Here is a 23,683-nt window from a genome sequence, read left to right on the forward strand (position 1 = left end):
TCAGGGTCAATTCTGGGTCATGCTTGTGCAGATTCGTTCTGGGGTATATCATGGGAGCAGAGCCACACCGCCAAATACAATGCATAATATCACTGCAATAAATTGGTTTTCATCTCGACAAGAGTGACTGACTGAACTTAGAGCAATAGCAACCATTGCATGGCTGCCACTAAAGGTGTGTTTGCGCCAAGAGGTAACTGGGAATTTTCTAACTTCCGACTTAGAGTAGATAAAATTGACACAAATTGTCCTCCAACACGTAATTCAGCAGAAATAGCCCACTTACTGTACAAGCTCAGCTTGTAGCTTGGAGATTGGTGTAGTAGAGGAAAAAAAGTAGGGGACCAAATATAGACCCCTTGAGGGACCCCGGTCAGCTAATTATATAATTAAGTGTTGAAATAACCGCAACTGGAGCACTCTGAGGTCAGTGTTGCTAAGTCTGACTATTATAAGCAACTTTGGGCTTGTTTTTCTGCGAGGTAGGTGTAAATATTGGTTTGGGTTTTTTTGGGCTTGTTTTTTAAGTGTAGTTGATTATTTGGGCTTGCTTCCTGATCCTGATTTTGTTTTCAAACTGTTCAGGGACCCCCATGCAAGGTTTGTGTTGTTAAAATGTTTAAAGTTTATTCCAAATATCTCAAATTCTTTCCAAGATTTTAAATAGTCGATGTATATAGGGTTCAAGTGGTAAAAACTGGCTTCTTTAGGGTGTGTTTTCGTAGAACTGGCAGATTGTTTCTGTTGCAAGAGTCTACTGTTTTTCTGTCTGAGGTGGGAAGTAGAACGTTCCCAGCTGGCTTGAACTCAGCCATCTGACAGCCATCTCCCAGGTCACATGACTTACACAGGAACTGTCCACAGCCTCAGCGGCTGCATTTGTAGCTGAAAAGCTGTCACTTCAGCGCAGCTGGCAATCATGACGGCTGTCACACTCCCACACATAACAACACACACACACACACACACACACACACACACACACACACACACACACACACACACACACACACACACACACACACACACACACACACACACACACACACACACACACACACACACAGTCTTGAATGCTCAGTAGGAAGCACAGAGGGTCAGATAAAACCTTCCCCACTGCATACATCTGCCACGCATAAACCACAGAGCTGACATGCTGTGTGTGTGTGTGTGTGTGTGTGTGTGTGTGTGTGTGTGTGTGTGTGTGTGTGTGTGTGTGTGTGTGTGTGTGTTCACACATCAGCGCATGTGTGCCAAAGCCAAGGATTGAACCGCATACATCACAGCAGCATGTCACAAAGAGGACAGAGAGGGAGAGAGAGAGAGGGAGAGAGACACAGAGAATGGAGGGGGGTATTTTATTCTGATACATCCAATTTAACACTGGCGTAACATTGCATCCTTTCCATTCATACTGGTCCTCATCCTACCACACTCCCTCCATTGTGAGAGCGAGAGAGGAGGAGAAGAGAAAGGCTTTTAGTACCCCCAAAAAGATAAGTGGATCTTGCAAGGGTGTGAGACTGAAGTATGGAGGGAGGGAGGAGAGAGTGGAAGGAAGAGGAGAGAGGTGTGGAAGTGACAGAGGCATAAAAAGGAGAGGGAGGGAGAGAGAGGTGAGGAAATCAGCCTCAAGAGCCCCGCTTCCATTCCTTTCGTCCCTTTCTTAGTCATGCGGAACAGAACTAAGGAGAGACAAAGAAAAGCAATGAAAAAAGAAGAGTGAGTGTGAGAGAGAGAGAGAGAGAGAGAGAGAGAGAGAGAGAGAGAGAGAGAGATGATGCTGCACTGGGCAGTGTGTTGGCCTCCTCCTGGTCGATGAGATGGTTACACAGAGCATGGTGTGGTGTGAAGCACTGAGCGGTGTCTCTAACCAACCAAAAGGCCGCGCTATGACGGAACCCTGAGGAGGGTTAAAGATGACCCCCCCCCCCCCACACACACACACACACACACCCACGCTTGTTGTTAGAGTGACAGAAGGCTCGGCCGCTGGTTCCACAGAAGTGACAATTGAGGTAGAATTGTGTCGTGCAGAAACCTCTTATCTCCATATTCTAACTCTTTGTGTTTTTTCGTAAATTAACACCCCAGGTTAGAGGGAGGAGAAATTGTTATGAAAGTAATAGGACTGCACCATTGTGGACAAAATATTTTTGTATCAATATTGAGAGCACGATTATTTGTCAGGGTTATTAAGTACAAACAAACATTTGACAGTGGAGCGGTATAGCCTTGTAGTACAACCTTGTACAGAGAGGGAGAGACAGCGCACGGATGGAAGACTGAACACAGTGCATCCCTATTCTGGAGTGAAACATTCGACAAAAATGTATGATCTGCAAGCCCACCATGTGCACCCATTTCGGATGCTGTCAATGCACTGAATCTGAATGGGACATTATCACGTTTAATCAGCCTATTGATTGGTCTAAGTAGGTGAGATACTCACCTACCCGCATTTAATTAGACTATTGATTGGTCTAATCAAGAGATGCTGATTTACAGTGGTGGGAAAAGTACTAACATTCTTTACTTAAGTAAAAGTACCAATACTGCAATACAGAAATACTATGTTACAAATTACTACTCAATTACTTACTTGAGTAAAAGTACAAAAGTATTGTATCAAAATGTACTTAAAGTACCCAAAGTAAAAGTACTAAAATGTTATATCCTATGTTTAAAATAGCCCCAACTTTCATCAACCCATGTACAGAATTACGACAAAACACCTACTGAGCCCCGTCGGTATAGGTCAGTATCTCGGTACTTAGACCAATCAATAGTCTAATTAAACGTGATAATTTGCATAATAATGCATTGACAGCATCCGAAGCCGGTGCGATGCTCGTAGATCAGCTATTTTCAGCAAAGTATGGGGTTTAAGTGGTTATAGGTAGTCATGTTGGGTTATGGTGTATATACATTAGTTAGTTGCAGAACATGTCATGCACTCTGACAAGTTTAATTCCTACTGTAGAAGCTACATTATTATAACCTATATAATGTTGTCGAAAACATTGTTACCATGTTCATTGCTCAATGTTTACAAAATACAGAGAGTCACACACACCAAAGCAAAAGTAATTTACCATATGGGATCTCATTTGGGAGATGCTTAAACTGACAAAACAGATGTTGCGTAAAGTTCACGACAGCGTAGAGTTGCACCTCATACAAGACGATGATTAACTGCAGTGTTGCGGTCACGACCACATAAAGCTGTCCATGAGTGATGCCTATAAAATGGGGGTTGGTAGGTACAGTACGCTCCGACTACGCACTAAGTACACTCCACTATGAAAGGCAAAAAGTCCACTTGGACTCTCCATCCCTGCATGTGTCTTCTCCCTGTTTTAATACACTACATTAGCACCCCAAAGAAGCGTTTTGATGATGTCCGGCGATGAGCCAAACAAGCGCCTGGCAGCATGTTTAATAATCTATCTGCTTCATCAATCAGCGGGGCTTTTATGAAGGAATGAAGAATCAAGAGGGGTTTATTTGTCACTCACATTCATACGGTTATAAGCAGCCAAATGGTGGTGGGACATGTTCCCCAAGACTGTTCTAACGCAACAATACTATATATCTCTGTTGGCGGGCAGAAACCAGCTAACTCCAAAATATTAGGAGGTTTTGTTCATCATTGATAAGAACAGCTGAATGGACCTCCAAGCTCACAATGAGGTTGGAGGTCAAAAGGGGGTGTAGCCTGGAGTCAGCAAAACCAGCTAACTCCACCCCCCCTTTGGTGGACTTGGCTGGTTTAGCAGAAAGTTTGAGGATCCAATGGAGTTAGCTGGTTTTGTCAGAAGCACTTTTTAATACTTTTCATTTGTTCAATATTTTTTTACCAACACACAGACATAAAGGGTGTTCAATAGCACTGATTTATGGAAAAAAAATGCAAATGCGTCAAAATGGAGTTCGCTGTTTTGTCCGACAGCAACGACACACACACACACACACACACGCACACACACAGTATATATATATGAGGAGATAAGGAGATGCGATGCGAGAGTGTGGTCTAGCCAAACCAACTCGGGACTCCGGGATCGCTGCCCTCCACACTGTCCTATCTAACAGCAGGGCCTTGAGCTCTATACAGTGTTGTTAGCTAAGCTGTCGTGCCAAAGTGCATCTACATAGGTTGCACGCTTCTTGCCTTTCCTGGCTTTGCCCTGGGTTTGATCCCACAGTTTGCTTGCCCACGTTTGTTCCGGGAGCCTGACGCAGTGCCCTGCCAGCCTCATCCTTTTCTCTCCGACTTTGTCTGTGAACCGTGGTAGGTCCCCATAGACGACCACATTTATGATGTGGTCCGTCCATGTAACACCTAGTGCCATTCGTAGCATTCTTGTGGAAACTCCATACAGGGCCCATTCTTGTTGTGCTGAGTGTCCATGTCTCAGCCCCATACAGCAGTACTGACTCCACTGTAGCTATAAACAGCAGCCTCTTGAGGTCTTCTCCCATGTCTGATTTCGACACTCTCCCCATCCAATGCAAGGCATAATAAGGAGAAATCTGTACAAATATCATGCCTTCAATACTAAAACACATAAAACTGTGTTGGAAACAAGCATTTATCCATTGTCATGCGTGGGTTAGAATGCCTAATAAACAGGCTCTGAAAGGATTTCCAGCTTGATGGATTCATATCAAAGTGAAACAGACACACACATAGAAGCCAGCTGTGGGTAGAAGGGCTTGGTGCTCAACAGTGGGACAAATTGAATATGTAGAGAAAAATACCTGCGGGTACTTCAAAAGAAACTGACGTTTCACCTTGCGGCCTCCTCTGATGAAGACGCAAGTCGAAACATCAGTCACCTGTGCAATTGAATTAAACGTGCAGACCCAGTCGAGTGCTCCAGTACAATATTTTATTTGGGTATCTCTTTCTATATCCTAATATACAAAGTGGTTTTGTGAGATTTTGGAAAAGTCTATCTGGGTTTCGCCTCCACCAGCAAAAAAATACCTGGCACCTCGCAATAAGCCCGGTAAGCATGGTGGTCCAAGCGGATGTCGCAAATACTGGTCCTCGTTGACCCTAAATTGCAGCGCACTGCTGACTTGCAAACGTCCGCTCACACCAACCTTCAAAATAGGGCCCTGAGACTGTAAACAGACCCATTTTTTCACACACTCAGAGTTCAAATAACAGTATATAATCATAGCTGTATATAATCAAAACGAGCCACCTTACTCCACAGTGCTTTGGAAAATGTCCCCTTTAGTTCAGAGGTGAATTGTACACAGTAAAATCCTCATTGTTAATGTATCCATTCATAACTCTGAGTGTACTGTACAAAATGCAACAAAATGGTTACATTTTGTTTATGTTTTGTACACTCTCAGAGTTAGATTTACCGTGTAGTGTGTGGGGTGTGAGTAATTGAGTTATCATGCACTCGGTAGGGTTAAGATTAGAGTGCACTGTGCAGTTATGAATGACCTAATATTTCTTCGTCGCTCCAATATTTGCTGCCAGTACTCAGTGTTCTCACCTTTGGCACAGAACTGCCATCACTCTAGTAAACTACCAGCAGACCGGAGATCCTATAAGGTGTAATTAAATGAAAATGTGATGAGTCTGTTTGCCAAATTATACTAGTGTAGTACCTCGTCATTCCCGGGCGACGGTAGTATCTGTGAAGTCATATTTATGACATTATATTGATGACGCCCGTCTTGCCAAAATAAGGAGTTTGTCGGCAACAGCCGGTGTGTATCTGCGTGTACACAGTGGTGTAAAGTAACTAAGTACATTTACTTAAGTACTGTACTTAAGTACAAGATTGAGATATTTTTACTTTAGTGGAGTATTTCCCATTTTCAATACTTTTACTTCTACTCCACTACATCTCAGAGGAAAATATTGTACTTTTACTCCACTACAATTCTTGAAAACACTACTTACTTTGTAGATATAAATTATTACATTATAAAACTTACATTAACCACTTTAGCCATATTTTATACCGTGGCTATTTGAAAATCTACAGATCTACAAGCTCACAAGCTCACAAGGCGTGGCATCGCGACGCGTTGTGAGCTTGTAGATCTGCTACCCTTTTAGTAATTTTACTTTTGGCACTTTAAGTATATTTTGATGCTAATACTCTTGTACTTTTACTCAAGTATGATTTTGAACACAAGTCTTTTACTTGTAACAGAGTATTTTTATATTGTGGTATTGCTACATTTACTTAAGTTATCTGAGTACTTCTTCCACAACTGCATGTAGGCGCATCTTTGCATCGGACGGATTTCACACTTGACACTGCACTTCCGAGGGTCCTCAGCAATACACATGGCAAATTGGAAGGTCATTTGGTTGAGCATTTCTCGAGACATGCGAAGCACAGTCACTCACACTCAGAATGTATAAATAGACAATGTTTCTGTATTTGAGCGTGTCTGTGCATGCAATGTGAGTGTGTGCGTGCATGTGCACACATATTTGTGTTTGCACAGCATGACCGCGCATGCATATGCATAATGTATACATAGGTGTGTATGAAGACTTCACTGTGTGGTGTGATGTTATGTGATATGTTTACACTAAGCAATCAGCTAATCATGGCACACAACCCATCTCCGTTGTCACAGCTCGGTGGAGAGCACAAGAGTCAATATTAGAGTTAGTCATTCACACAGTCAGCAAAGCCAATGACATAGTGTGACCACAATGAATAATGATTAACATATGTCATTACGACTGATACAGCAGATCTATCCTCTTGCGTACGGTGTAAGATAAAAAGCACTTCATTTATAATTCATTCTGACAGTGGCTTACAGACATAAACGTCACTGTCCATCAGTCAAACTAGCTTCACCCATCCATTGCTGCGTAGTTGCAGCACCTTCTTTACAGCCCAAATATCAGCATTCAATTGGCTAACGAATAAGCCAATAACGGGTGCCCAAATGTGCCAGCTTTCTACCTAGCGACAAGGAGCGTCCGTCGTCAACACGGAAGCAGCACGCCCCCAAATGTGAGGACGACTTCAACAGTGTTTCTCAAACTTTCGTATTTCAAGGACTCCCAGTCTGATAATCATAAGGCCACAGATCCCCATTTCATTTGATATTAAAAAAAAACGTACTCTATACTCTGACAGTGTATAGATGTAACCAAATGGACCCAATCAATCATTTAGCTGGGGACCCCCTGGAACTCCCGGAGGGACTTTGAGAATCAGTGGACTTCAACATGTCCACTATGCAAATGAATAGCCATGCCATAGATACTGTATGGACCACATAGAGATTTTCCATCTTAGATATATCAGGTCAGCTAAGCAATAAGAGCACTCTAGTCTCCAGTAAAATACATACATATATATATATATATATATATATATATATATATATATATATATATATATATATATATATATATATATATATATAACTACAGTATTATGATGAGTTACGAAGCTTGATGGCCCTTTATTTGTAGCTGAAAACTTGAGGGTTACTGAGGAAGAAATTATGTAATGCTATGGTTGTTTACATGTAACCTTTGATCCAGTACATTATGTTATTCATCTTTGTGCCCTATGATACATGGTATGTTGCATGACGCAAGAGCCAAGATGTCTCTCTTAGGCCTGATATATTGTTTATGGTACAGCTTGTCCTTGTAACACGACAGTATATCTATGGACTGAATCCTTGCGCTCGAGGCCTGTGTGTACCCATTGTACTGTACATCTCCCATGTCCCATTGTTTTCTGTCCACCACTGACCTTAAGACAGCCCTTTTTATTTAGTGCTCCACATACCTGTGCTGCAGAAGGAACTGCACAACACAATGCAAAATGGACTCATTGTTACCACTGAGGCAATATCCTAAATTGATTTTTAATCCTATACTGCATTCAATTGCAACGGTTTTGTTAGCGCCATCAAAAGTGAGGGACTATTCCTCCTAGTGTTTCAATGGTTTAGACAAAAGCTGTATATGTATGCATGTACGTGTATCCATGCATGAATGAATGGATGGATGCATGAATGGATGGATGCAGTAGCGTCTACAGCAGGGGTCTTCAACGTTTTTCAGGCCAAGGACCCCTTGGCTGAGAGAGAGATGAAGCAGGAACCCCCATTATATATTGTATATTAGTTTTTTTTCATAGATTCCATAGGCAGCTTCATAGACTTCTCCTCAGAATAGCTTGGTTGAAGTAGTTACTGTAAAAATCACACAAAGATTCGGCGGACCCCCTGTAGTAGCTCTGAGGACCCCCTAGGGGTCCCGGAGCCCCCTGTTGAAGACCTCTGGTACACAGTACCATTCATGAGCCAGCTTGTTACTGCAGCTCACTGCCTATATAAGCAGAACGTGTGGAAGTGGTGGGAAGCGTGGCATCCTCACATCCTCTCTATTGATTCCCTCTCTGTTGATATCACACTCGCTAACATTATCAATCACACTCGCCCATGCCGAGAGGACTCGACTGTATTTCTATATCGACTGCGTTGGGGGGTGGATCGTGTCTCGCCCTTATCGCATTATCTCGTCATTATCGGGGTAATTGCTCTCAATGTCATGGCGATGTGGAGCTTGGTGTGCGGCGGAGTATTAAACCTGCCCAAACTCATCTTTCATTCACTTTGTCCACCTTTTTTTAAGATGCTATCCTGGTACTCAACCTCTATCTAGATGCCAGCATTGAGCTTCAAAATCAAGGACGTCAAAGTTTTTATTAAGATTCATGAAAAAGGGTGCTAGCCATCTGTAATAGGGTTGTGTGTGTGTCCGTCTGTATGTGTGTGTGTGTCTGTGGGTTTTTTCTGAGCTAATCTGTTTCCTGTAAGAAACTTAAACGGTATTAAAGACATTCAATTCATACTCCAGAAGGCACCGGGCTAACTGTAATGACTTGGCTAATGCTCCAAGTCTATGTACCGTATGGTCTATTACATTTCGGCAGAAACTTTCAGATTGTAACATTCATATTTTGTTAAATTTGTGGGCATTAAAAAGGGGACATTAAACATCTGGTCATTAGAACTTTTCTTTAATTTATTTAATAAAAATAAAAAAAACATATGCCTACAGTATGTGTCCTGGAATGCCTCTACCTTAAGTACGCAGTAAAAGTCCCCAGAGTTAATCTGTACATTTATAACACTAAGAAGTGTGGACCCGTAATGGTCCATTTGGTTCCATTTGTAGAGTTAAATTAACACGGAGGATGGAAAAGATATCAAGCCTAGATTGCAGGGACTTCTCTCCTTCCTCCTCATATCAAGGTTTTATTCCAGGGCCCTTTACATTCTAGCGTTGGTATTACAGTCTAGTGTTGCACCATCCCCTCACATTCTGCTCCCAATCCTGTCCCTCGCGATAACATGTGACACACGTTTCAAATGGCATCCTGGATTTGAGCCAAGACGCAATTCAAAGAGGCAGCTTACGAGTGCAGGTGTAGCAGCTAGACGGTACATGCAGCACACTATTAGAGAAGCTTGCCCTATTAAAGCATCCATCTTTGACTTTTAAGCCTTAAACTCATTCAAACAGCGCTGCTATCACAGTTATCCTTCCATTCAGATGAAGTGAGGTCGAGGGTGTGTGTGTGTGTGTGTGTGTGTGTGTGTGTGTGTGTGTGTGTGTGTGTGTGTGTGTGTGTGTGTGTGTGTGTGTGTGTGTGTGTGTGTGTGTGTGTGTGTGTGTGTGAATGCGCAAGTGTTACCTGGCCAAATGGCTGTGTGTGCGAATGCGCAAGTGTTACCTGGCCAAATGGCTCATAGCCTTACAAGCACTTTGCAATATTGGCAGTCACAGAGCGTTTTTATATTGTTGGGACATAATGATAGGGGAAGATGGGTGACCTTGTACATAATTCCTGCCGCAAACACACATGCTGCAACGTACACACACACACAGACACAGGTTAGTTCATTGGCCTGTTGAACCCAATGAAACGGTTGGCATGACCAGTGGATGTATAGTGGTGCCAACACTGTACTGTGCTGATCAACCTGTTGCTTCATCATGTTATCCCAAATTCATCACACGTGCATGGTAACATCTGCACATCCACTCTTATCACCATCATTCCCCAACAGCTGATAGAGAAGCTGAGCACACTGGGTCTCAACACGGATCTCTGTAACTGGATTCTGGACTTTCTCACCTGCAGGCCACAGTCAGTTAGAATAGGAGGAAATAGTTCTAACACTGAGTACCGGCTCTACCCAGGGCTGCGTGCCCAGTCCACTCCTGTTCACCTTGCTGACTCACGACTGTTCTGCCAGGTCCAGCTCCAATCACATCATCAAATTGGCTGACGACACGACAGTGGTGGGTCTAGGTACGAATGGTGATGAGACGCAGTACAGAGAGGAGGTGGAGAAACTGGCCATGTGGTGCAACAACAACAACAACTTGTCCTTAAATGCGGATAAAACCAAGGAGATGGTCCTTAGAGGCCCTAGTGTGCACACCCCACTTACCATCAACAGCGCTGCTGTGGAAAGGGTTCAAAGCACTAAGTTCCTGGGGGTGCATAATGGTGATGACCTCAAGTGGTCCACTAACACCTCAGCAGTCACCAAGAAAGACCAGAAACGCTTATACTTCCTGCGGAGACTGAAAAAAAGTGAATTCCCCTTCATCTATTATGACTGCATGCTATAGAGGAACCATTGAGAGCATCCTGACGCACTGCATCACTATCTGGTATGGGAACTGTACAGCTGCTGACCGCACGTCCCTGCAGAGGATAGTGAGAGCAGCAGAGAAGATCACAGGTGTACTCCCCCCCCCATATCTGACATATACACAGACCAATGTGTCAGGAAGGCCATGAGCATAATGACTGACTCCTCCCACCCTTCCCACCATCTCTTTGAACTCCTGCCATCTGGTAGGAGGTTCAAGAGCTTAGGGGGAAGCACCAGCAGGACGCCCAACAGTTTCTTCCCCCAAACCATCAGAACCCTGAATGCTCGACATATATTGCCCCGAAAACCAACATCTTGAGAGATGAATAGCACTTTTGAATAGTACTTTATCTATATTGCACTTTTACCATTTAATGTGTCACTAAATTTCTAGGAAAGGAAAAATGATTACATTATGAATTCACCACTTAAGCCCCATTTCAAATATCCAGGACAATACTGGAACACGGCTCCGATCGATTTGTTTGAGCTAGTTTCGCTATGCATTTTTTAAATATTTTGCCTATCATGACATGCCCTAAATAGGGACACAAGGTTGAAAGTGGCATAGACAGTGTCCATCTATAGATTTCATTTAGCCTCAGCCCTCTCGCCCACTTCCACGGCGCGCGCGCGCACACTCACACACACACACACACACACACACACACACACACACACACACACACACACACACACACACACACACACACACACACACACACACACACACACACACACACACACACACACACACACACACACACACACACACACACACACACTCCCCTGCAGATTATATGACTTGCTTTTGTGAGGTTGATGTTCAAGGCTTTTCAGCAATACATTTCCCGGCAGGTAGAAAGAAATACAGCCCCATGCTGAATAATGCATCCAGCCTGTAGCTTTCACTTTGGTGACCCTAGCATCCAATCATTTCTACAGCACACATTTTAGGTTACTTTGGGGTGACAGGTTGAATTCCAAGGATGTGGACCTTGGCCTGGAGGCAGAGGAGAGGTACTCAGAGTCTGAGTACTTTATCTTTACCTGAAGTACCAGTTTTGATTTGATGCCAATCCTTTTGTTCTTTTAATCAAGTAACGTTTTTTAATAAAGGACGTTTACTGAACAGAGTATTTCTACATTGCGGTATTGCTACTTTTACTTAAGCAAAAAACCTGAGTACTTCTTCCAACACTGTTCAAATTTAGCCTAGTTACAGTGTAAATGGCTCCTATAAGTCTAGACTTATGCATTACTCAAATTAAAGCCCTTAGACTACGCAAATCAGTCATATTGTATGTCTAAGTAAACGACTCAATCGATAGACTCCCACGCTCTGGCTGATACCGACAATAAGCCTCTCCGACCTGAGTGTCACACAAAAGCAGTGAAAATAGCAGATCTACAAGCTAACAACGCGTCAAATCGCAACGCATTGTGGGCTTGTAGATCGGCAAAAAAAAAAATACTGTTTTTTTTTAATATTCATAAAAAGGAACAATTTTAGACATACATGGTTTCCACCCGACAGCAACGAAATATTACGGCTGGCCCTTTAGGCAGCACCAACGTCTACTTACAAACTTCATCAATGAGTTAATTGAATATAACGAACGACCTCATCCTCACCAATGCACTTTGCGAGATAGATTGCATCCATTGGATATTTATGCTGAAGGAAATAATTCAACGTAGTAAACGCCGGAGGATAAAAACGCTAGTCTAATAGTTTTATAATTCGGCATAACAGTTAATGGGACACAGCCTATACCGCTGCTTTTGAAGACGATGGGGGAGGGTGTGTCTGAGTTATCGTTGTTGAGTGAGTGTATTAACGTTATGGCTGGCCCATACAGTATATTGATATTATATCAATATGAGGATATGTGTACTCAGCGATAGCCAATATGGATTTAGAGCAAATAGATCTACAGCGATGGCATTAATGGAATCGACTAAGGAAATCACTAACTCTATAGATAAATATAAATATGTAGCTGGGGTATTTATAGATCTAAAAAAAGCATTTGATACTATTGATCATGACATATTAATTAATCAAATGGAAAGATATGGGATTAGTGGAGTAGTATTAGTAAACGGGGTAAGAAGCTATTTGAGTGGCAGGAAACAATTTGTGAAGTTGGGCATAACGTGCCCAACTTCACATAACGTGCAGCTGATCTGCACGTTATGAGATTATTCGGGTTTTTTTCCGGAACAAATCTACAGGAGCTATTGGACCTGGTCACTTCAGAATTGTGCAAGTTAACACATCGGGTGCCGATCACGGTCTGGACCGTGTTTTCACATAGTAGCGCTCTGGTGCCGCTCACGGTCTGAACCGTGTTTTCAGTCTTTTTTTGTTTTTTTTTCGTTTTTCTCCACACGGGCGGGGCTAGAGCAGCTCTGGGAGTACCCATTGTGATCTTGAGAAGGAAGGGCCAGATAGATCACCGGAAACAAAAACATGGCTTCCATCCGCTTCCTGTCTATTTCCTTCTTTAAAACGCTTATATCTCCGAATCTGTTTCCGGTGTGGAAAACCGGTCATGCGCGATGCGCGATCCCCCCCCCCCCCCCCCCCCCCCCCCCCCGTTGTAACTCGCGAGTGAAATGTTATCGATCCAGGATGTAGCCAGGGTCATCGCTCAACATGAATGGATGCTCTTTTTTTTACGTGGATTTGCTCGTCGCGGAGTCTAAAGCTTTAAACAGCAAAGCGCAGTCAATGGGGAGAATCCTGGCACCCACGGTAAGTTGTTATGAAAAAATGCTGGCACCCAATGTGTTAAAAAGGTGGTTTGATAGAAATATATATATTTTTTTTATAATAATTGACATTTACTTGGGGGCCCTCTTGCAATATCCTCCCGGCCCACCAGTGGGCCCTGGCCCGCAGGTTGAGAATCGCTGAGCTATAAGGTGTGCCATAAATAATCGTGGTGTAACAGAATGTAATTATGCCACACGTGTGTAGATTTCAAGCTTTCAAACAATGAGTTTTGACCTTTCTGGAGGCATGATATTCGTCTCATAGAAACGGCACAGATGGAAAGCTCTCCCTTTCTCTATCTGTCTATCTGTTTCTCTCATGCATATCTTTCCCATCTCGCTTACTCTCTCGTTTTATCATTCATTTTCTATCAATCATTCTTTCTCTCTGTCTACGTCTCATTTTGGCTGAGCGGTGTGTGTGTGTGTGTGTGTGTGTGTGTGTGTGTGTGTGTGTGTGTGTGCGCGCGTGCATGCGTGTATGTGTGTGAGAGAGAGAGAGAGAGCCCATGGACTGTGATGAGAAGTGACCGTATCACACTCGGTGTGATTCTATTACCTTGCCTCTTATTGAGAAGGGATTCATTTTCACTGCACAAGGTCGCATGGCACAACACACACACACACACACACACACACACACACACACACAATGTCACATTATTCATAGTACTCCTAGACACAGGTAAACAGACAGATGAATAGATACATGCATGACACACACACATTTAAACACAGCTTTTAAAAATACGTAAGATTCAAAAGTAGATGGTTTTAAAAATATTTAAGTATTCAAAAGTACAAATTACCAAGTACAAGCTGTTTGTACTTTGTAATTTGTACTTTTGAATACTTAAGTATTTTTAACTGTACAGACGCACACACACCCCCGCAACGCTCTTAATCTTAATTAAGTTATTCTAAGTCTTCTGCATGAGTGTGTGAGGATATTCTGTATGCTTGTATATGTGTATACTTGTGTACTGTAAAATTAAAATGTACTGTACAACAGTAAATGTACTGTGCAATTTTGAGGTCTTTTTAGTATGGAGTATTTACAATTTTCTGTACTTTTACTTCTACTCCACTACATCTCAGAGGCAAATATTACTCCACTACAATTATTTGAAAACTTTAGTTACTTTGTAGGATTTTTTTACATTCATACATTTGAAACCTTGTGAAATGGGACATTCCGCGTAATTTTTACTTTTGGTACTTTAAGTATATTTTCATACCAACACTTCTGTACTTTTAATCAAGTAAAATGTGAATACCGGACTTTTAATTTTAACAGAGTATTTCCACATTGTGATATTGATACTTTTTACTTAAATAAATAATGTGTCGTACTTCCTCCACCACTGGTATATCGTAACCCCCCTCTGCCCTCCACACCTGATGCCCGTGTGTTGCTTTGTGAACAGAGCAGGACTGAGCTAGACGTAGGTAATGGAGCTCCTGGCACAGACAGGAGCCTCCCTGACACCCACCCACTGCAGAGAGCCTGCGTGCCAGCCCGCTGCACCACCCACAATGACATCACCATTATGCACCATTCACCAGAGCAAGCGAGCGGAGGCCGGCCCTGCGCTGCCTGTCTGTCCCCACCGAGACTTAAGATTCCACAAACCACAACACACACACACACACACACACACACACACACACACACACACACACACACACACACACACACACACACACACACACACACACACACACACGGGGCTGAACGCACGCCGTTATGGAGGAATCTGAACCAGACAATGTACGGCGTGTGTACTGTATATACGCCAGTGGTGGAAAGTAACTAAGTACATTTTACTTAAGTACAATTTGGAGATATCTGTGCTTTACTTGAGTATTTCCGATTTCCAATACTTTTACTCCACTACATCTCGAGACAAATGTTGTACTCCACTACAATTGTTTGAAATGGGTACCGCTCATAATTCCGACATCCCACTACTACGACTACGTGGCTTCCGCGTGCGGTTAGGGTTAGGGTTAGGTATAGACGAATCCACAGACGCGCTGCCTGTAGCTGCCTGTAGGCGGCCATTGCTGCGGTGTCGCGCCCGCGAAGCGTTGACACCGCAGCAATGGCTGCGCGCAGGGCAGCGCTCTGTGGATTTGTGTATAGGGTTAGTAACCGCCGGAAAGGCGACATGTCGGCTTCCCGACATGTAACCATTTGAAATCTTTAGTTAACAGTTACTTTGTAGATTTTGATTATTATAACGAAATATACATTAACCACTTCAGCCCAATAAACATTTCGGCCATTTGAAAATAGCCGATCTACAAGCTTACAATGCGTCACATCGTGACGCATTGTGAGCTTGTAGATCTCAAAAGTATTTGTATACATTTGAAAACTGGAAACGAGACATTCTGCATAATGAGTACATTTTGAAACCAATATTTTTGCACTTTCACTCAAGTACATTTTGAATTCCGGACTTTCACTTGTAACAGAGTACTTCTATATTGCAGTATTAACACTTTTACTTAAGTAACACATGTGAGTACTTTTTTCCACCACTGATATACGCCGAGGTTTAGCTGAGCAGTAACCACTTCTTAAACCCATCTGTTCTTAGGATAAAAAACGGAGTTGCAGCTGTCTTTGGGTGCGTTGCTTTTTCCCCCTCTATACAACACATCTCTTCGTAAATAGCCGATCTACAAGCCCAACAGTGCTTTGTGGGCTTGTAGATCGACCGCTTTCAGTGAATGTTCCCCCCAGAATAGAGATGCTGAGGCTCAAAGTGGTTAATATTTTACACTACACAGAGAGAGAAAGAATAATTTACAGAGGTCTATTTGAGATACAAGTAGAACTCTCAGATATTGGTGTGAGTGTATCGTGTCCTACTGTACCTGCTTTGAAATGTAATTCAATGACTGTGCACACACACATACGCACATAGCTAGGAGACCCTGGCTCCTATTCTATTCTAATGTGAGGTGTAAACAATTTACAATTTAGGCATCCAGACGCTCTTATCCAAAGTGACTTACAATAAGCAAAGTAATCACATACATAGAAGGCAGTGATAGTGCCTCAGGAAACTTAGCCTTGTTCCCAGTCTTAATCATCTGCGAGGAGAAGTCACGATCTAATGCAGAGAGTGTCTATAGGGGCGGGACGTCCGTCGTACCTATTTGCCCCGGAAACAATATTTTTCGACCAATTACAACACTCGTTTCATTCACAGAGAAAGTACAAACATTCACGCCAAATACAAACACTTCCGTTAAGACACTCAACCGGCTAGGTCTAAGTACCGTATCTGCACATTAAAACTATAATGATACCAGGTAAACAATTAGCCTAGCATCAGTCAAACAATGTACTATCCAAATAAAAATCTTTACATTGAAACTTTGGGATAGCAGATAAACAATGAACCTAGAATCTGTTTCATTGCTATTCTTAACATGTAAAGTTGCATCAGTCATGGCTAGAAAAAAAAACAGGCAGACTGTAGAAGCAGCCAGTTCACTGCTGACACACAGTATATCGTCTCTATCGGGTGGAAACCTCATTATGTCCAAAACAGTAACTTTTCAGGATTCAAATTCAAAATTAGCAGATCTACAAGCTCGAAACGTGTCGCTTCGCGCCACGTTTCGAGCTTGTGGATCTGCTAATTTTGTGCTTTAGCGTGACGCTGTAGTATGATCAAGTAGGGCGTTAATTTTAGAAAAAAACACAAGTTTGAATATGGAGATAGGAGGTTTCTGCCCGACAGCACTGATATATTATAAGGGTACTTGTTTTGTGATTTAGAGAGACGGAGGCTGAGGAATGATGGCGTCCTTGAGAGTAAAATGTACTCTAAAGGTATAGCTGATGATGAGCACTTTTGTGGGTGTGAGTTTCTGCAGCGGAAACGTAACATCACACCATAACACCACGCCGTCCCGCTTCAACTCTGTAGGTTATGGCGTCTGTATTGTTTTAAGCCATTAACCCATTAAGACCTGAGGCGATTCTTAAAAAAAATCTAAATCTCAACAGTTTTTTGAAAAAAATCTGGGAAAAAAAAATTCAAGATTTTTCAAAAATAGCAGATCTACAAGCTCGTAGCGCGGCACCCGCGCTATGAGCTTGTAGATCTGCTATTTTTGCCCAAAGAAATCTCAAAATGAGACGCAGATGCGTCCCCGTTCTTAATGGGTTAAAGGCATAGTTCACCCCCAAAATTATCTATCGATTAGTCACCCCATGGAGACTTCAATTCAAGGATATTTTTTTGTTTTGTCGCATTCCTAAGCCAATACATTTTATGACGGTTCCGGTAGGAGACTCTGAACCGTTGCCTACCGGCCTTCCGCTTGAGGCCGATTCTACAAATGCCTTCTAAATGAGTAGTTCTCAAACTTTTATGGTATGTATTTGGCCAAGGAATTCCTGAAAAAGAAAAACAGTTTTGGACATACAAGGTTTCCACCCGACAGCGGCGAAAGGAGGGGTCTTCTTTGGGATATTGTCCTGAGCTTACCTTCCTTCTTTGTCCCTCTCTCTCCCCTTCCATCCCTGCCCCCCCTCCCCCACCCCGTCCATCGTTCTCCTGCCAAGGGCCCAGGAAGGTGCATTGGTAACAGGATTAGTGCACTCCCCCCCAGTCTCTCCCTGTAATGAATTCCCCGCCATGCCTCAGCCCCGAGTCTGCTGCTAATGCCCCACTCTCTGCTTAACCTGGACACGCACACACACACACACACACACACACACACACACACACACACACACACACACACACACACACACACACACACACACACACACACACACACACACACACACACACACACACACACACACACACACACACACACACACACACACACACACACACACACACACACACAGTACACCACAGTAAAGAGTAAACACCACTATCTACTCAGTGATATAGACCTGACTTAACCCCTTAAAACCGGAAACGCATCTGTGTAAGCACTTTAAACATTACTTTATACTTTGGCTATTCAAAAATAGCAGATCTACAAGCTCATAGCGCGGCACTGAGTGCCGTGCTATGAGCTGGTATATCTGCAATTTTTTTTTTATCGTGAGAATTTGTGCAAATCTTCAAATGTATATGTCCGTGGCCAAATACATATAATTTTGGGGGTCCTTGACATGGAAAAGTTGGAGCACCACTGATGGAAACATACTGTTAGGATTAAGAAAACATTTTTAGATTATGTATAGGCTGCGGACCCCCATCTCAAAATGTTATTGTTCCAAAAAAATACTTTAGATTTGGCAAAAAAAAAACAAGATTCATCAAAAATAGCAGATCTACAAGCTCATAGTGCGGCACTCAGTGTTGTGGTATGAGCTTGTAGATCTGCTATTTTTGAATAGCGAAATAAATCTAAAATGACACAGATGCATTCCCGGATTGAATGGATTAACCTGGACAGACACACACATACAAACAAACCACATTAACAGTAAACACCAGTGTCTACTCAGTGATATAGACCTGACTTAAGGCCAGCCGTTCTGTTCTGAGCTGTGCTGCTCTTACAGTTACTTTGACAATGAGTGGAACATGAATCTATGACAGTACACTGACCATAGGGTATTTGCTTGGAACAATCTACCGGCAAATATTCGAACTATTTCATCTTTCAATATGTTCAAAAGTGCACTCTCTTCAGCCTCTCTTTATTTACACTTTCTATACACGTTTATAAACAATGAACAAATTAATAATCGATAAAAACATATCTCATCATAATAAACGAACTCAATATTTCTTTAAACCAACCGTATGCTAACGCTGACATTGGAAATGACAATGATATTTGACTATGAACAAATGATCCATCTGCTAGTGCTTGCTTAGAGTATAATACCCTGATTGTGTTGTCTTATGTGTTGTTTTTGGTCTGGTTGCTATTTTGTTTTAATTATTTTGCTAATTGTTTTGTATTGTATGTTTACAGAATATTGTACTGCTGTCTCTAGGACCGCCTCAAAAAGCATGTCCTCACAAGTAGGATATATTGATACAAACATGCGCATGCGTACGCGTAAGCACGAGTGTGTGTACATTGTGTGTTTGTGTGTGTGTGTGTGTGTGTGCCTGCGTGCGTGTTACACAAACTGCGATGGCAGCCTCCAGAGCCTCCATAGAGAGCAGATCAATAACACCATCTGAATGTTTAACTTTGGAGCTTGTGGAGATCAATGGGGGATTGTGGAACAGAGGCAAAGTGTATGTTTGTGCCTTAGCGTCTGTGAGCTGCTGCTGACACAACCAAGCTACGGCTCAGACAGCACACACATGCACACGCGCGCGCGCACGCACACACACACACACACACACACACACACACACACACACACACACTCTGATGGGAGAGTCCAGATAAACCCATCACACAAGTCGTTGCTGTTAGGTGGAAACCCTGTACGTCCAAAACCGTTACTTTTCAGGATTCAAATTCAAAAGCGCCAAAAGTAGCAGATCTACAAGCTCTAAACGCGTCGCTTCGCGCCGCGTTTCGAGCTTGTGGATCTGCTACTTTTGACGCTTTTGAGTGACGCTGTAGTATGATCAAGTAGGGCGTTAATTTACGAGAAAAAAACTCAAAAAGTTAGAATATGGAGATATGAGGTTTCTGCTCGACAAGTGCATTATCTCGAAAACCCCGCAGGGTAAAAATGGTGGACAAGCTGCGAGATGGCTCAGGTGGGGGGGGGGGGGGGGGGCCTTTGGACCTCTTGGGTTTGCAAAGTCACGTCCCACTGGACACCTGTCACTCAACACAGCACATAGTCTACAATGTGTGGCCATCTTCAAAACGTCTGCATATAGACAGGCTCATTCAAATATACTCTCATGTTGCTAGGCGACAAGCAGAGTGGCGGAAAGCAACCGAGCACGTTTACTTAATGGTATGCTATGTAACTTCTCTATCTTTCTGTTTGTAAACAAGGACCTCCCCCAATTTACCATTGGCATAGGTTAACTATCATTGACCAATTTAGTGGAAAATCGAAAGATTTTCAGAAATCAAAATCATTTTTCAAATGACTTTCTGAAATGTTCATAACAAGCTCACAACGTGACAATATTTTTCACCATTCAAGCGATTGATTCATAATGTATTTTTGTAAGTTTGGGTGCCGGGGAGACCGGCACCACATTTCTCAATGGGTGTCGAGCTGAAAAAGGTTTGGGAAACCGCTGCACTCCAGTATCTCAATAACACAAGCACTTACATTTGCATCTGTGAACAAGTAAACAATAGTATTGTCCCCTAACATATATCTATATAACAATACTAGCATCTATGGGCTCTTTGGAATCCTACCAACTTCACACTCCAATTCAGGGACCAAAGCTATGACCGTTTACATACTAATGTAGAATGAATACAGGGTGGCGATAATGGCCAGCACTGTACCTATGCAATACTAATGCAGGGGTAAAAGATAGTGGACAGTGCACAGCCAAATCTGGAGTGTTAACCGAGTGTTAAAACGAGACGCGACGAAAGAGAGAACAGGAGTTGCGAGCCGTGATGTGCGAGAGAAGAGGCCACAGCGAGCAGCTCTGAGGGCTAACACATGCAGAGATATGGAGGTCAGGAACCAGGAGAGGGACTAAAACAAAGACAGACCCTGGCAGAAGATGACAGGCGTCTATTTAAATCTCAGGAGGAGGGAGGACAGCGAGAGAGAGAGAGAGAGAGAGAGAGAGAGAGAGAGAGAGAGAGAGAGAGAGAGAGAGAGAATCACATTAAAGTAAAAGGGAGATTGTAGGAGCAAGAGAAAGGGGGATTGAATAAAGAAATGCGCACTGGCTCAAGACGAAAGCGGGAAAGAGTGTGAAACGGCGCGCGCGCGTGTGTGTGTGTGTGTGTGTGTGTGTGTGTGTGTGTGTGTGTGTGTGTGTGTGTGTGTGTGTGTGTGTGTGTGTGTGTGTGTGTGTGTGTGTGTGTGTGTGTGTGTGTGTGGCACATGTTTGTGGCATGTCAGTGCACCAGACACCTGATCATTCATCAAAGATAAGCCTCTGTCACTGTAGCTCCACAGTCACACATTACACACAAAGGCTAGCTGCATTAGACTAGCCTGGGACCAGACAAATCTGCCAGTGCCAAAAAAAATTGCCCTCTGCAATTTAGGTCTGGCCCCGCTCCGTTGCGAATCCATTTCCTGCTCCCGAAGTCTGCGGTGACCAATCAGGGCCCAGTATTCAAATATGGGAGACTGGTAATTGGTAGTTGGTAGTAGGTCTAACCAATTGCGTCCAGTGCCATTCTTTTGATCCCGCCCCCTTGGAAAAAAAACGTCCTCATAGAAGCACCAGACTCATATCCACGCAGTATATATGTGATATAGACAGTAGACAGACAGACAGACAGACAGACGGACAGACGCTATTAATAACAGTGTAATCTCTTACCTTGCACCTTCTTCCTCCCTGGGAAACGCAGTCTCCAGGGATAGAGAGGACCGAGGCTTGGACAGGGCAGGGGCAGGGAGACAGGGATGGAGGAGAGAGTGGGGGATGGAGACAGTGAGGTGGAGAAAACGGCAGAGGAAAGGATACATCCGTATGCCGCCTGACCGGGATCCGATGGCCAGGATCTTCTGCACGGGATCGAAGGCCAGACACGTGGGCTGGTAGGGGAAGCCATGACGCACAGTCTGCACACAACACACAGAGAGAGAGAGAGAGAGAGGGAGGGAGGTTTAGTTGTAGTGATATTGTTTCCTGTTTCCTATGGTGTACATATGGTGTAGCCGGGCATCCAGCCTGATTCGCTACGTTTGTCTTTTTCTCACTTCGCTACTCAGCAGTGGCGGGAAAAGTACTCAAATGTTTTACTTAAGTAAAAATATCAATAGCGCAATGTAGAAGTACTCTGTCACAAGTAAAAGTCTGGGATAAAAAAATGACTTGAGTAAAAGTACAAAAGTATTGTTATCAAAATGTACTTAAAGGTGTAGTGAAATGAAAAATATGTTTTTCACACTTTTAGAGCATATCCGTGGTCATCATATGGGCATACCTAACAATAGATGCCAAAAAAAATGAATTTTGGGTATTTTTATATCTAAAGTCCCTAAAAAGCCAATCTTAATTACTTCCTGTAAACGAAAACGTGCTGCGTGATGACATAACGCAGCCTTCATGAATATAAATGAATCTTGATTACATGCACCTGTTTGATTCCCATAGCTGCACGTTCTTCAAACACAGCTGATTTTAATTACAGAGATACTCCGTTTTGAATCTCATTGAAGATGAGTGTATTACTCATTTTAAACTTCATCTGCACACTAAAATATGTATCTGAAAATATTATAGGTTAGAAATAAGCCAGGTAGTAGCAATCGTGCTTCACTGGCCGTCTCTCTCTCACTTGTAAACAAACACTAGCCGTGTTGCGCACGGCTGAAGTGATTGAGATCCAACGTCCCATAGCCTGAAGGGATGGGACCTTCTGATTGGTTTAGAGTCGGTTGAGCCGATGTTTCAGACTGAACCTTCAAAATAAAATGACCGAAAATGTCACTGCAGTGCGTCTTTAAAGTACCAAAAGTCGAAGTACTAAAATGTTTGAAAATAGCCGATCTACAAGCTCACAACGCGTCGCCGTTTGTAGATCAGCTATTTTCAAATAGTCTAGGTATAAAATAGGGCTAAAGCAGTTAATGTATCTTTAAAGTAACTAGTAACTAAAGTTTTGTAGTACAACTAATTGTAGTGGAGTAAAAGTACAATATTTTCATCTGAGAAGTAGTGGAATAGAAGTAAAAGTATAGACAATTGAAAATACTCCAGTAAAGTAAAAGTACCTAAAAGGTCCTATTTGACTTGTATTTCCATTACGTACGTAGGCAAGTCAGGAAGTGACTTGAGTTTTACATTGGACTACTTTACCGCTGTGTACCTTTTATTTTGAGGTAACGTTTCTACCCTGTGATCGTTAATTTGAGTCAATCCCTGCCAATCCCTGTTGATTGTCTTTGAGTTTCACCTGTGCCTAGTTAGTTTCCTTTGTACTGTATATATATGCCTGTTTGTTTATGTGAGTGTTCGATGGATCCTCTGTTTCTTTTACCTGTGTTTGCTGTCACTTTTGCTGTGAGGACGGGAGAATAAAGACATTGGACTTTGCAGTCTGTTTGAGTTTCCTGACTATTTCTTTATTCCCT

General features: G+C 42.8%; 1 protein-coding gene across 1 annotated transcript in view; it reads right to left on the bottom strand.

Annotated features, from left to right (window-relative positions):
- stxbp5l (syntaxin binding protein 5L) overlaps nucleotides 1-23,683 on the bottom strand; it is a gene marked incomplete at its 5' end in the record, with an annotated part of 257,766 nt that overhangs the window by 193,017 nt on the left and 41,066 nt on the right. The window contains one exon of the mRNA XM_084085444.1: nucleotides 22,071-22,168. Within this exon, the coding sequence (XP_083941570.1) occupies nucleotides 22,071-22,168 (98 nt within the window). The remainder of the gene's footprint in view (nucleotides 1-22,070; nucleotides 22,169-23,683) is intronic.

The sequence above is a fragment of the Gymnoscopelus microlampas genome (assembly GCF_963454915.1).
Source record: "Gymnoscopelus microlampas genome assembly, chromosome: 17".
NCBI classification, from domain to species: Eukaryota; Metazoa; Chordata; class Actinopteri; order Myctophiformes; family Myctophidae; genus Gymnoscopelus; species Gymnoscopelus microlampas.